At 39.9% G+C, this 12,215-nt stretch overlaps 1 protein-coding gene across 1 annotated transcript; it reads right to left on the reverse strand.

The window, feature by feature from the left end:
* Positions 1-9,934: 9,934 nt before the first annotated feature.
* Positions 9,935-11,302, reverse strand: LOC138882677 (uncharacterized). The gene is made up of 3 exons (XM_070163288.1): positions 10,935-11,302; positions 10,501-10,795; positions 9,935-10,318 (listed from the first exon to the last, which is right to left on the reverse strand). Exons 1-3 carry the CDS (start codon positions 11,300-11,302, stop codon positions 9,935-9,937), a joined length of 1,047 nt encoding a protein of 348 aa, XP_070019389.1.
* Positions 11,303-12,215: the final 913 nt, after the last annotated feature.

Consider the following 12,215-nt stretch of genomic DNA (forward strand, 5'->3'; position numbering starts at 1 on the left):
GCTTCATGATACTAAATGAATTTATAATCTTCATAGGTATTAGGTTTATTATCATGCTGTAAATTTAAAACATGCTACAAAATTTCTATTAACATATTGGTACTTCTAACCGATATTTGTTGTTGCCTAAGCCTTTTAGGTGGTTTCTATAGAGCCCTCTTCAATGAACTCACAGCGGGTGCTATGTACTTGATCCCAGTGATGACTTCTGTCATTCGAAGTGCACTGGATTGTTTTTAAGTGTTCATGATCCTCCTTGCAAACTTGAGGTAGTCAATGGTAGATGATTAGCGGGACAATAGAGTTCTATTTAACGAATTCCGAGGCCAATGTGTGTGCTATGCACTTGCTCCCACTGACTTATGTTATCTGAAGTGCATTAGAGCTTATTATGTTTCACGATCCTCCTCGCTGTAGGCCTAAGGAAGTTAATTTTAGATGAGTAAGTGCATGCGGCTGAAATCGGGCTCGTCTATTGCATGATAGGTCGGGACTGAAACGCAATGGGTAAAACTAGACCCTGGATTATATTGAACCAAGGTACGAAGTTAGATCATCGAGCCCGTGACTTCGAAACCGACCCCGACTCCGAAAAAGATCGACAAAACTTTATCGGGCCATATAATGGAAGTCCAAAATATCCGCAATTAGTCAGATATCACGGCGAAAATCTAGGCACGTATCAAGGGGAGGCCGATTAGTTAGAAAATTATGAGGTTTTCTACCTTTTATATAATTGTATCTAGAGTAGGACTCCCCTGCTATATAAATGAAGGCTTGATCATTTGTAAGACAAATTATTAACACGCACCCCAAAGCAACATACTGTTATTTCTAGTTCTTATTATCTTGTCATTGTGTTTCGACATCGATTAAGGCATTTCTTGACTCGAGGGTGACCAACCTTCAAGATCAAGATTGTTCAACTTGTGTGATTTGCATTTATTTTCCTACCATTAATTTCAATATTAATGTGTTTTCTCAATTTGTATCAAGTTATATCATGTATTCTTAAAATTGCGTATAAATTCAATTGTTATCCGATTTTGAGGGTAAACAGTTTGGCACCCATCGTGGAGCTAAGGATAATAGTGGTTATTTGATACAAACTTTCATAACACACTCTATTCTACACTTGTTCTTTGGAGTGTCTTTGATTCTAGGACCAAAATGTCGAACTCTCAGTCAGCAATCCTACACGTTGACAATAATTTCGGCTACCACATGAAAATGATAACATAGCATAGGGGAACAATATACCCCCGATCGATCTCGATGGAACTCCGACTGCAGATCCAATCGATGTCAGCTCACATGTAGCCATCAACGCAAATTTGGCCACCGATCCCAAGGACAGCGTCCGTAGGGATGTCCGATCAGCCACTCAAAGCACAGATGGCGGCGAAGATGGTAGAAACAACTTGTGGGTAATCTTCGAAATGTATTAGGATCAATAGGCGACGATGGCCCAGCTCCAGAACCAGAATCTCCCACCGAGTAGGATTAAGCCCGAGCCATCCTACGAAGTTGTCCACAGAGTTGAATCGGTCTCAAGGAGATCGAACAAGAAAGAATCAGGGACCAATCCTGTAATCATGAAGATGCTCGAGGAACTGACAAAACCAATCGACTCAGGAGAAAAGAAGATTGAGGCAAACGATAAGAAGGTAGAAACCTACAACTCCAGAGTCGATCAAATCCCGAGAGCACCGCCGATATTGAAGGTCATAGACTCCAAAAAGTTCGTGCAAAAACCTTTCCCCCAAGCGCGGCTCTAAAGCCAATCCCAAGAAGTTCCTCATGCCCAAGATTCGTAAATACAATGGAATGATTGACCTGAACAGGCATGTCACCTCTTACAACATGTTCCATCAAAGGGAATGATCTAGAGGATGATGAGATCGAATTTATCTTACTAAAGAAATTCGGAGAGACCCTACCAAAGGGAGCTATGGTATGGTATCACAATTTACCACCTAATTCTATTGACTCATTTGATATGCTTGCAGATTCTTTCATAAAAGGCACACTCCGAGGCCATCAAGGCCGAGACTAAGAAGTCAGACATTTGCAAGGTAAAGTAGAAGGACAATGAAATGCTCAGAAATTTAGGGTCTCGATTTCAAATGGAATGAATGGACCTACCACCGGTCACCAATTATTGTGTCGTTCAAGCTTTTACCCAAAGACTCAATGTTCGAAGCTCGGTGGCTTCACAACAATTGAAGCAAAATCTAATAGAGTACCCGGCTATTACTTGGGTCGATGTACATAATTGGTACCAATAAAAGATCAGGGTCGAAGACAATCAACTTGGGGCTCCTTCCGGGTTCGTTTATCGTGTCAGACCCGTTGACATAATCAAGAGAGATATTGACCGGGAACTGAGGTCGAACAGAGATCGGTACCAGCCATATAATGGAGAACGTAGAAGCAGCGTATCTGGGCAAAGTTCTATGGAAAATAAAAGGAGAAGCAATCGAGGTCAGAGCTCTCGAGGGCTCATTATCAAGAATGACTTTGACATGCCTATTGGACCTAAAGAAGCACCACGATTATCGGAATACAACTTTAACATTGATGCGCCTGCCATTGTATCGGCTATTGGATGCATCAAAGATACCAAATGGCCTCGACCTTTACAATCCGATCCAGCCCAAAGAGATCCTAACTAAATGTGCAAATATCGTGGCACTCATGCTCACAGAACAAAGGATTGTCGACAGTTGAGAGAAGAAGTAGCCCGGTTGTTCAACAATGGGTGCCTTCGAGAATTTCTAAGTGACTGAGCCAAGAATCATTTTAGAAACAAGGACTCCAACAAATAGAACGAACAGGAAGAACCTCAACCCATTATCAATATGATCATCAGAGGAGTCGATGTCCCTCAAGGACCAATGTTGAAACGCACCAAAGTATTTATCACAAGGGAAAAATGGACTCGAGATTACATACCGGAAGGAACCTTGTCTTTCAACAATGAGGATGCAAAAGGTATTGTGCAACCTCACAATGATGCTTTAGTAATATTTCTTCTTATTAATAAATCTCGAGTTAAGAGTGGTTTAATTGATCCAGGTAACTCGGCCAACATCATCCGATTGAGAGTCGTAGAATAGCTCAATCTACAAGATCAAATCATGCCCGCAGTCTGAGTTTTGAGAGGATTCAACATGGCATGTGAAACTACTAAAGGGGAAATAACATTACCGGTCAATGCCGCCGGGACCATCCAGGTGGCCAATTTCTATGTGATTGAAGTCGATATGAGATACAACGCCCTGTTCGGGAGGTCATGGATTCACATCATGAGAGCGGTGCCATCGACACTTCACCAAGTGTTAAAATTCCAAATGCCGGGAGGGATTAGATGATCTACGGAAAACAACTAGCCACAAAATAGATTGTTAGTTTATATGAGTCCACCAAATAATAGACTCTTGGTCCTCTATGAGTTTCTACTGATAATACTAATAAAGCAGTAAGTAAAAGATACACAGGATTTTTACGTGGAAAAATTCCATTCAAGAGGAAAAAACCACGACCTATACTTGTAGGCTTTAATTTCACTAACTTGTAATCACACTATTACAAGCCACTTTGTAATGACTCTATTACAGAGACTTCAACTCAACTAACTTGTGATACTCTTACCATAAACCACTTTGTCACTCTCTAGTTACAAAGACTTTAACTTATGACTAACTCTAGTCACAACACAAACTTAGAAGGTTTGTGATTTTGGGTTTCCAAAAACACAACTTCTAAGAAAGCAAGATAGGAGTTACAATGAAGAACAAATAACAAGATTACAACTCAACTACGGATACACATAGACTCATTGTGAAACTGATCCTTTAGTGGAGTTGTCTTATTGTTCTTGACATACTTGTGACTTCAATGCTAGATCAACACTTTAATGCTTGAGAGAATATCACTAAATGCTCAAGAAAATATCTTGTGCCTTGCACCATGTTGTTATACTACCAAAGACATCACAAGGATGATGTCAATCTTTGGTACACGGATGATGTCAATCTTTGGTACACGCTTCTTCCCAATGGGAAGTGACTACTGCACTGTCTGCTGCACTGTCACATGTACAATTGCAGGCAGTCACTTTCTGCAGTTATGTTCCAGCTGTATAGTTGACTTGTACTTGTATCAGAGAACACCAATGGATCATGTCCCTATCGTGTTCCTCTTTGTAGCAGTTCAATAGCTGGAGTTCAGACTGAACTTCGTTTATTTGAAATGTATACCAAGTGAGTCAGGTTCCCTATTTGGTTCTCAATAAGTTTGTTAGAAGATCAAAACATAAGAAACATAAGGAAAAGACATTGAAAACCCATCAATTTCCCTCTTTTTGATGATGACAAACTTAGGCATTGATAGTATTTGTTTAGAGCAGAAATAACCAGATGATGTACCAGGAACTTCACAAGTTCCCCCTGACCTTTTGCTTTTAATTCCCCCTTAATCAGATCCCCTGTCTTGAATCAATTTTCCACAAGTTCCCCCTGACTATTTGCTTTTGATTCCCCTAGATGAGGTACCAGGAACTTCACAAGTTCTCCCCTGACCTTTTGCTTTAATCCCCTGTTTCACAATACTATACACTACTATTCTTCCCCCTTTTGGTATCATTAAAAATACACAAGCAGACAAAAACATAAAGAAGTCTAACACAGCCAACGCATGCCACATATGCGCACACAACATGACAGAAAAGAGAAGCCAAAGGAAAACAACACTGTACAAGCAAAAAGAGGAGCTGTTTCATTGATATGAATAATGGACTGAGCAAAACAGGAGCAGTAATGGTGAAATCCAGCATGCCATCAGCAAAAAGACAAACAAAAATAGAAACAACAGCCACCAAAACATCATAACAGAAGACAACTGGTCACTGGGAGGTATCCAAGAGGCATTAGAAGAGGGAGACTAAGAGAGAGAAGCAACAAAGGTCTTGAGAACTAGGACCAGTCGGGCATTTGCAGACAGTTGCTCTTCAAGCAGTTTTGTGCGAAGCTTATCATATTCTTTTGTCAGGTGGGCAACTTCTTTATGAACGGAATTAGGTCCTTTATCCGCTTGACTAAGCTGAGTTTCTAGTATGGCATTCTGAGCCCTCAATCTTCTAGTCTCTTCAAAAGCAGCATTTTGAGCATTGATCAGCTAAGAAATGGTCGATATGCTTCCACCAACCTTTTTTACGCACTCTCATTCTTCCAGAGTGGTTTTAGAGAAGGTCTGCTTGTGTGTGCCCACTTTGGGATTACCCAAAGGAACCTTGTAAAACTTAAACACGAGAGTGAGGAGAAAGCCATATGGAAGCCCATGATTCCCACCTATAAGGTTTGCCACCTTTTGCATATGATCTATCATGATTGCTGGCAGATTGATCGGGACAAGCTCATTAAGAGCCTCAATTAAGACCAAATCAGATTTTGTAGAAATAGACCGCCTCTCATAATGAGGTAAAAGCACCTTATTAACTAGCTCAAAGAGAAATTGATACTCAGGAAGTAGTACCTTCTTATGCGCCTGTTTCCCCTGCTGAATAGCTTGCTCTTTCATGATACCTCTCCTAAAGTTGGCACCATAGACACCGTTGACTGAGGACATTCCTTCACATGGAATTTGAAGAACCTTCCCTAATACTGAAGCATCAAGTACAATGTCTACTCCATTTACTAGCACACAGATGTGATCCCCCTCAACAGTGAAGAGAGATGCGTAGAAATTTTGTACCGCATATTTGTACACCGTAGGCACGTTCTCCTAAAACAAGTGCTCTCATTGTTGAAATTCTACTATCTCCAGAATTTGCCTCATACCTGCCATCTCTGAAATTGTCGGATCAAACATATGACCCCATAAGTCTTTCTGAGTTCTCAATCTCTCCTGCCAAAGACCATTGTCACTAGGTATGGCCTTTAGAGAACCAGGTTCTCCTATAGTTTCCCGTTTTTGTTTTCTGGATCCTTTAACAGATTTCCCTTTCCAACTTACAAGCCCCACAGAATTTCCTTCAGACATAGCTTGCTCAACTATACTCTTCTTAGACATATTGCTACCCTTCACGGATGTTCTACTTTATTTTTCAATAGCTTCATCGGAAGCTTCATCCACAAACTTCTGGACGTTTATAGATCATTCTACTAAGGAACTGGGTTCCTTTAGAGCGTCTTTGTCAATCTTACCCACTGGAATGTTTTTGTCAGTCACAAAGTCCCCTTATTTCATCAACCTTTTCTTCCCTGTCTTGACACTCCTCTTACTTTTCTGCAAGGTAGAATCGAAGCCCTATTTCTGATGCAACCTGATAGGGGGTGATTTGGAAGAGGATTCTAAGGGCTTAGGATATTAAGAGGTTCAGGAGTGGATTTATCTGGAAGAGAATCAGGTCCTCCAGTAGGTTTTTCTGGGACAGTTTCATGGATTAAAGACTCGAAGAGTACCATGGTTCTTTCATCACCTAGGAATGGAGTTTCTTCCCCATGATACTCAGACAACAGATAGGTTCTTTCATTCAACAGACTCTCAGAAGTGATAGCCATGATATTTTGCGCTGCTTCCTTTTCTGGTGACTCTATGAGAGCCATTGAGTCCAAAAAGGAGGAGTTTAGATACTGATCAGGATCATCCTCAGGGACCTCTGACACCTTAGAGGTAACCCTTCCTGAGTATTCTTTGGTGAGATCAGAGGAATGAGGAGACATGGGGTTTTCAACACATGGAAAGGAGACAAAGTTTGACAGAAAAGGAAAAAGAATAGGAAATGAGAAGGAAACAGGTGTAGGCGCAGTAGCATTGGAAAGAGTGGAAGAGTGAATTTTTGGAGATGACTTTAAGGATGATAGGGAAGTGGGAGTGATGTTAATGGAGGGAGAAGGAAGCGATCGTTCGATTTCCATTATAGGAAGATTTGATAGGGAAGTTGAGTGAAAGAGAAGTGAAGAGAAGATCATAGAGATACAAAAGAGATGAAGGTTCATGACTTGCTGTGAGAGAGAAAGAGGGTTTTATAGGAAGAAGGGCTAATAAGAAGAAGAGAGAGAAACAGGTTCTGAAGAGTCCTAAAACGACGGTAGGTTTGTGAGAAAACGTTATCATGTAGAGGATATAAAGGGATTTGAAAGACAAGACATCTTTGAAAAGTTGGATGATGTGGCAGTTGAATTAATTCTGTTAACCTTTTTGAGAAAGCATGCACAACAACACATTACTACTAACCTGTGGTACAGGAAACTGATGCCCAAACGGTTTTTGAAAAAGATTTTAGTAGCTTTTCTTTCGCAGTTCATCATTGTACCTTTAGCTTCTATGATCGTCATGTATGTTTACCTGGCAACGGTATCGATGTGAGTTAGGCTTGGCCAGAAAACACTTTAGCTAGTTTTACCTGAAGAAGATTTTCATAGCCAATTGATGAGGGATCAGGTTCTCAATTAAGCTTCAACAGCCCCGACTTTACCCTGTTTCTTTCCAAATGTTCCTAGATCAATGCCTTTGGAGAAGATATCTGCAATTTGATGTTCTTGTGCAGCAAAATCTCATACAGATAGCCCTTTTTTATTATATCTGAGACAGATGTATCTGACATTAACAAGTTTGGTCTTCTTTCTAGACCAGGTTCTTTTCCATGTTAAGAGCGTCTGCTTGAGCTGTTTGAGGGAACCGCTGGGTTGTATTTCCTCATACCCCATGAGATGATCCAATAGAATAAATCATTCCAGATGTGATCTTCTTGACCACCAGATAACTTTGTTTCCTTCAAAATGATGCATTTCTTCATGGGAACTAAAATTTTGATTAGTAGGAGAACTGAGTAAATTAAGTGGATTTTCCTGCACTCCTTGTTCTGCTACTTGTGGAGTCTCTTGCACTACATCTCCAACCCTTCCTTTAGCTCCAGTTTATAATAATTGAAGTACCAGGTTCCTCTTGAGAAGTGAAAGAAGATGTTTCATTGTCTTTACATGTCTCCTTTATCTGACCTATCATATTACCTTTTCCATTTGAAACATCATATATTTCCCAGGAACCAAAAGAGGTTCATTATCTTGATCGTTACTATTTCCTCCCTTGTTAGAAGAAGAAGTCTTGTTGAAAAGCTTATGACCACTTTCTTCCACACATTGTGCTCTTTTGTTGCATACATTATACTTTTTCTTTAAGAGGAATATCTTAGAAGGATTCCTTCATCACCTTTTGCATTAGACTTCCTAAGCTGGCTCTTTCTGTTGTTGATATCATAGCATTTGCATCCAAATATTCTTAGATGAGTTATCTTCGATTTTCTTCCATTGAGCAACTCTTGCAGGATTTTGTTTAGGATGGACCTGATCATACACCTGTGTACCAAATAGTAAGCAGTGTTTGTTGCTTCTGCCCAGAATTCTTTGGCAATTCCCCTATCAATGAGCATTTTCCATTCCATATCTTCCAGAGTTCTGTTCTTCCTTTCAACAACACCATTTAGCTGTGGAGTCCTTGGTGTTGAGAAGTTGTGAGTAATCCCATTTTCATTACAAGACTCATCAAATTTTGTCGTTGACATATTCTATCCCGTGGTCAGATCTGATACGTTCTTCCTTCAGTTCCATCTTCACTTGGATCTTCCTGACAAGTGTCGCAAATACCTCAAAAGTCTCTTTCTTTGATCTAACAAATAGTGTCCAGGTGGATCTTGGATTTGGCAGCCCACGAACCAGGTTCTTTTGAATCAGTTCATTTAGAAGTGAGAGCCTTGCAAGTCCCAATTTCTTATGCCACGGTTTTGCATCATTGTCAACTGTCTTCAAGCAACTCATATCACCTGCTTGTAGGGAGTTTAGGTTAGCGAAGTAGATGTTCTTGTTCTTTTGGTGAATAAGATCACTTTACCAGTTACTAGATTGGTAACTGTGCGCATTTTTTGATAAGAACACTTCTTTCCCCCTTTATTACTGATTTGAGAAACACTCAAGAGACTGTACTTCAGGCAATCCACATAGCACACGCTCTCAATCGAGTGTGACAGACACTTTCCAACTTTTCCAACATCGAGAATGTACCCTTTTTTTATTTACCCATGATATATTCCCTTTCCTGCAGGGCTTTTAGTGAGAGACAGTCCATGGTGTTTCTAGTCATGTGCTTTTAACATCCACTATTCATGAACCATTACAATCCACTTCCTCTCACTGTTCCCTGCACATATAAATTATGGGTTAGATTTAGGAACCCAAACTAGTTTGGGTGCCTTGTTATGAGAAAAAGGATGGATAAAAGCTTTTCTAGTCCATGTAAGTAAGATACGATTTTTGCGAGTGGTACTGGTCCCCCTTTAGTAGTCACTTTTTCAGCAAACACTTTGTTTTTCTGAACAGATTGAACCCTAGCCTGGAAATTTGCTTTGAAGTGCCCATTGTTCCCACAGTGGGTACAAAGCCAGTTATCAGGAGCAGTGACGTACTTGCTGTGAGGGTTGTAAGGAGTTTTCTCCTTTTGGAACATGATTACCTGCCTGTTTCCACTGTTGTTGAAGTACATGGCAGTGACATCATCTGAGGACCAGGTCCACTTCAGAGATTTCTCAAGATCAATTTTTACTTTCTCCAATTCAGCTTGAAGTTGCCTATTTTTCTCAAGTTCACAACATAGACTAGTTTTCACATCATTTAATTCCTTCTCAAGCTTGATGTGTGTCTCACTAGCTACTTCCTTTCCTTTCCCAATACTTACAATCCTATGTTCTGATTTGAGTCCCTCAATGGTTTCCTCTAGGTCAGTGATTATCACTAAAAAGTCATCCCTCTCTTGCTCAGTAGCTGCAATTTTCTCTTCTAGAGTGTGCTTTTCATTGCTAAAGCCTTCTATGGTTTCCTCCAAATCAACAACCACTACCATCAGGTCATCTCTCTCATTTTCTACACTATTTATTTTTTCATTCAAAACTTCCTTTTTTTTCAAGATTAGCTGTGGTCTCATTTAGATCCACTACATAGACCACCAAATCATCTCTAGATTGTTCAGTATCTCCTAGCTCTATGGTCGAGATCTCCTTATCATTAATAAGGCTATAATATGCATCAATTAGAACATTTGCTAATGACCTTAACTTCTTAGAAGAGTACGATTTCAGATTTCTCTGAACATCCCTAAAATTTACCTCATCATTTTCATCCTCTTCATCATCGTTAGATTGAGCCATCAGCACAAACAGTGAGTCATATTTCGTTGCTTCAGTTTCCACTACCATTATGGAGCTATTTTCTGCATCTGGTTCCCTTTCTGATTCACTAGAGGAGTCTCCCAAAGCAGCAAGAGCCTGCTTCACAATATTTTTAGCTGCACTTTTTCGACTAAATCATTTGTCTGGAACCGGGTTCCTTTTTGCTGCTTTGTCAGGGTTTTGTTTGTGTTGCTCCTGTTTCAGATGTGGATAGTCTTTGATGAAATGCTATGGCTTTCCGCACCTGTGACAGAGAGTTGTTCATTGCCTTACTTGACCCTTTTTAGTATACCACCATTTCTTCGAACCATCTTTTGAAACCTTTTAGTAAGATAGGCCATATCACTATCTTCTTTACTTGAGTCACTGTTTTCATCCTTGAGCACCAAGTTCTTTTTCTTCTTTGGCTCTCTCCTTTCACTGTCTTTCTTTCTTTTCATCTCGTATGTCTTCAGATTACCGATCAACTCATCCATGGTTAGAGTTTGTATATCTTTAGCTTCAGTGATGCCATTCACCTTACTCTCCCAAGAACCAGGTAAAACACTGATAATTTTCCTTACAAGCTTATTTCTGGAATAACATCTCCAAGTGAATGAAGTTCATTTATGATGGATGTGAATCTAGTGTGCATATCTTGTATAGACTCATCATCCTTCATCCTGAAGAGCTCATACTCAGTGGTGAGAATGTCAATCTTGGACTGTTTAACCTGAGTAGTTCCTTCATGTGCGGTTTGCAATACTTCCCATATTTCTTGGCAGAATCACAAGCTGAGACTCTGTTGTACTCATCAGGTCCTATACCACATACCAAGATTTTCTTGGCATGATAGTTTTTTTCTACAACTTTTCTGTCAATATCATTGTACTCTTTTCTGTATTTCGACACCATTAGTCCAGTTTCTCCAAGCTTATTCATTGGAACATGTGGACCATCACAGATGATGTCCCATAGTTTTGAGTTTTTGGCCATTATAAAATCATGCATACGAGTCTTCCACCAGCCGTAGTACTGACCAGTGAATCTAAGAGGTTTGTAGGTTAATTGTCCTCCCTCAAAGTTGGGTGGAGCAGCCATTGCGATCCTTTCTAGGTGTTAACCTTTTAGAAAGAACTTGCTCTGATACTAATTGTTAGTTTATACGAGTCCACCAAACAATAGATTACCTGGTCCTCTATGAGTTTCTACTAAGAATACTAATAAAGCAGTAAGTAAAAGAGACACGGGATTTTTACGTGGAAAAATCTCACTCAAGGGGACAAAAATCACGACCTACACTTGTAGGCTTTCAACTTCACTAACTTGTAATCACACTATTACAAACCACTTTGTAATGACTCTATCTACAAAGACTTCAACTCAACTAACTTGTAATACTATTACCACACGCCACTTTATCACTCTCTAGTTACAAAGACTTTAACTTATGACTAACTCTAGTCACAATATAAACTTAGAAGGGTTGTGATTTTGGGTTTCCTAAAACACAACTTCTAAGAAAGCAAGGTAGGAGTTACAATGAAGAACAAATAATAAGATTACAACTCAACTACGGATATACATCGACTCATTGTGAAACTGATCCTTTAGTGGAGTTGTCTTCTTGTTCTTGACACACTTGTGTCTTCAATGCTGGATCAACACTTTAATGTTTGAGAGAATATCACTAAATGCTCAAGTGAATATCTTGTGCCTTGAACCATGTTGTTATACTACCAAAGACATCACAAGGATGATGTCAATATTTGGTACGCGCTTCTTCCTAATAGGAAGTGAGTGCTGCACTGTCTGCTGCACTATTGCATGTAAAGTTGCAGGCAGTCACTTTCTGCAGTTGCATTCCAGCTATATAGTTAACTTGTACTTCTGTCAGAGAACACCAAGGGATCAGGTCCCTGTCGTGTTCCTCTTTGTAGCAATTCATTAGCTGGAGTTCACACTGAACTTCGTTTATTTGAAATGTGTACCAAGTGAGTCAGGTTCCCTATCT

Source organism: Nicotiana sylvestris, chromosome 12 (assembly GCF_000393655.2).
Source record: "Nicotiana sylvestris chromosome 12, ASM39365v2, whole genome shotgun sequence".
Taxonomy (NCBI): domain Eukaryota; kingdom Viridiplantae; phylum Streptophyta; class Magnoliopsida; order Solanales; family Solanaceae; genus Nicotiana; species Nicotiana sylvestris.

What these genes read in the sequence shown, in the direction of transcription:
- LOC138882677 (XM_070163288.1), bottom strand. Translation starts at nt 11,302, where the DNA reads ATGGCTGCTCCACCCAACTTTGAGGGAGGACAATTAACCTACAAACCT. An exon ending in CACATGAAGGAACTACTCAG is followed by an intron (nt 10,796 to 10,934) that starts GTTAAACAGTCC and finishes ATGTTATTCCAG; the next exon opens with AAATAAGCTTGTAAGGAAAA. An exon ending in ATGGTGGTATACTAAAAAGG is followed by an intron (nt 10,319 to 10,500) that starts GTCAAGTAAGGC and finishes ATTGTGAAGCAG; the next exon opens with GCTCTTGCTGCTTTGGGAGA.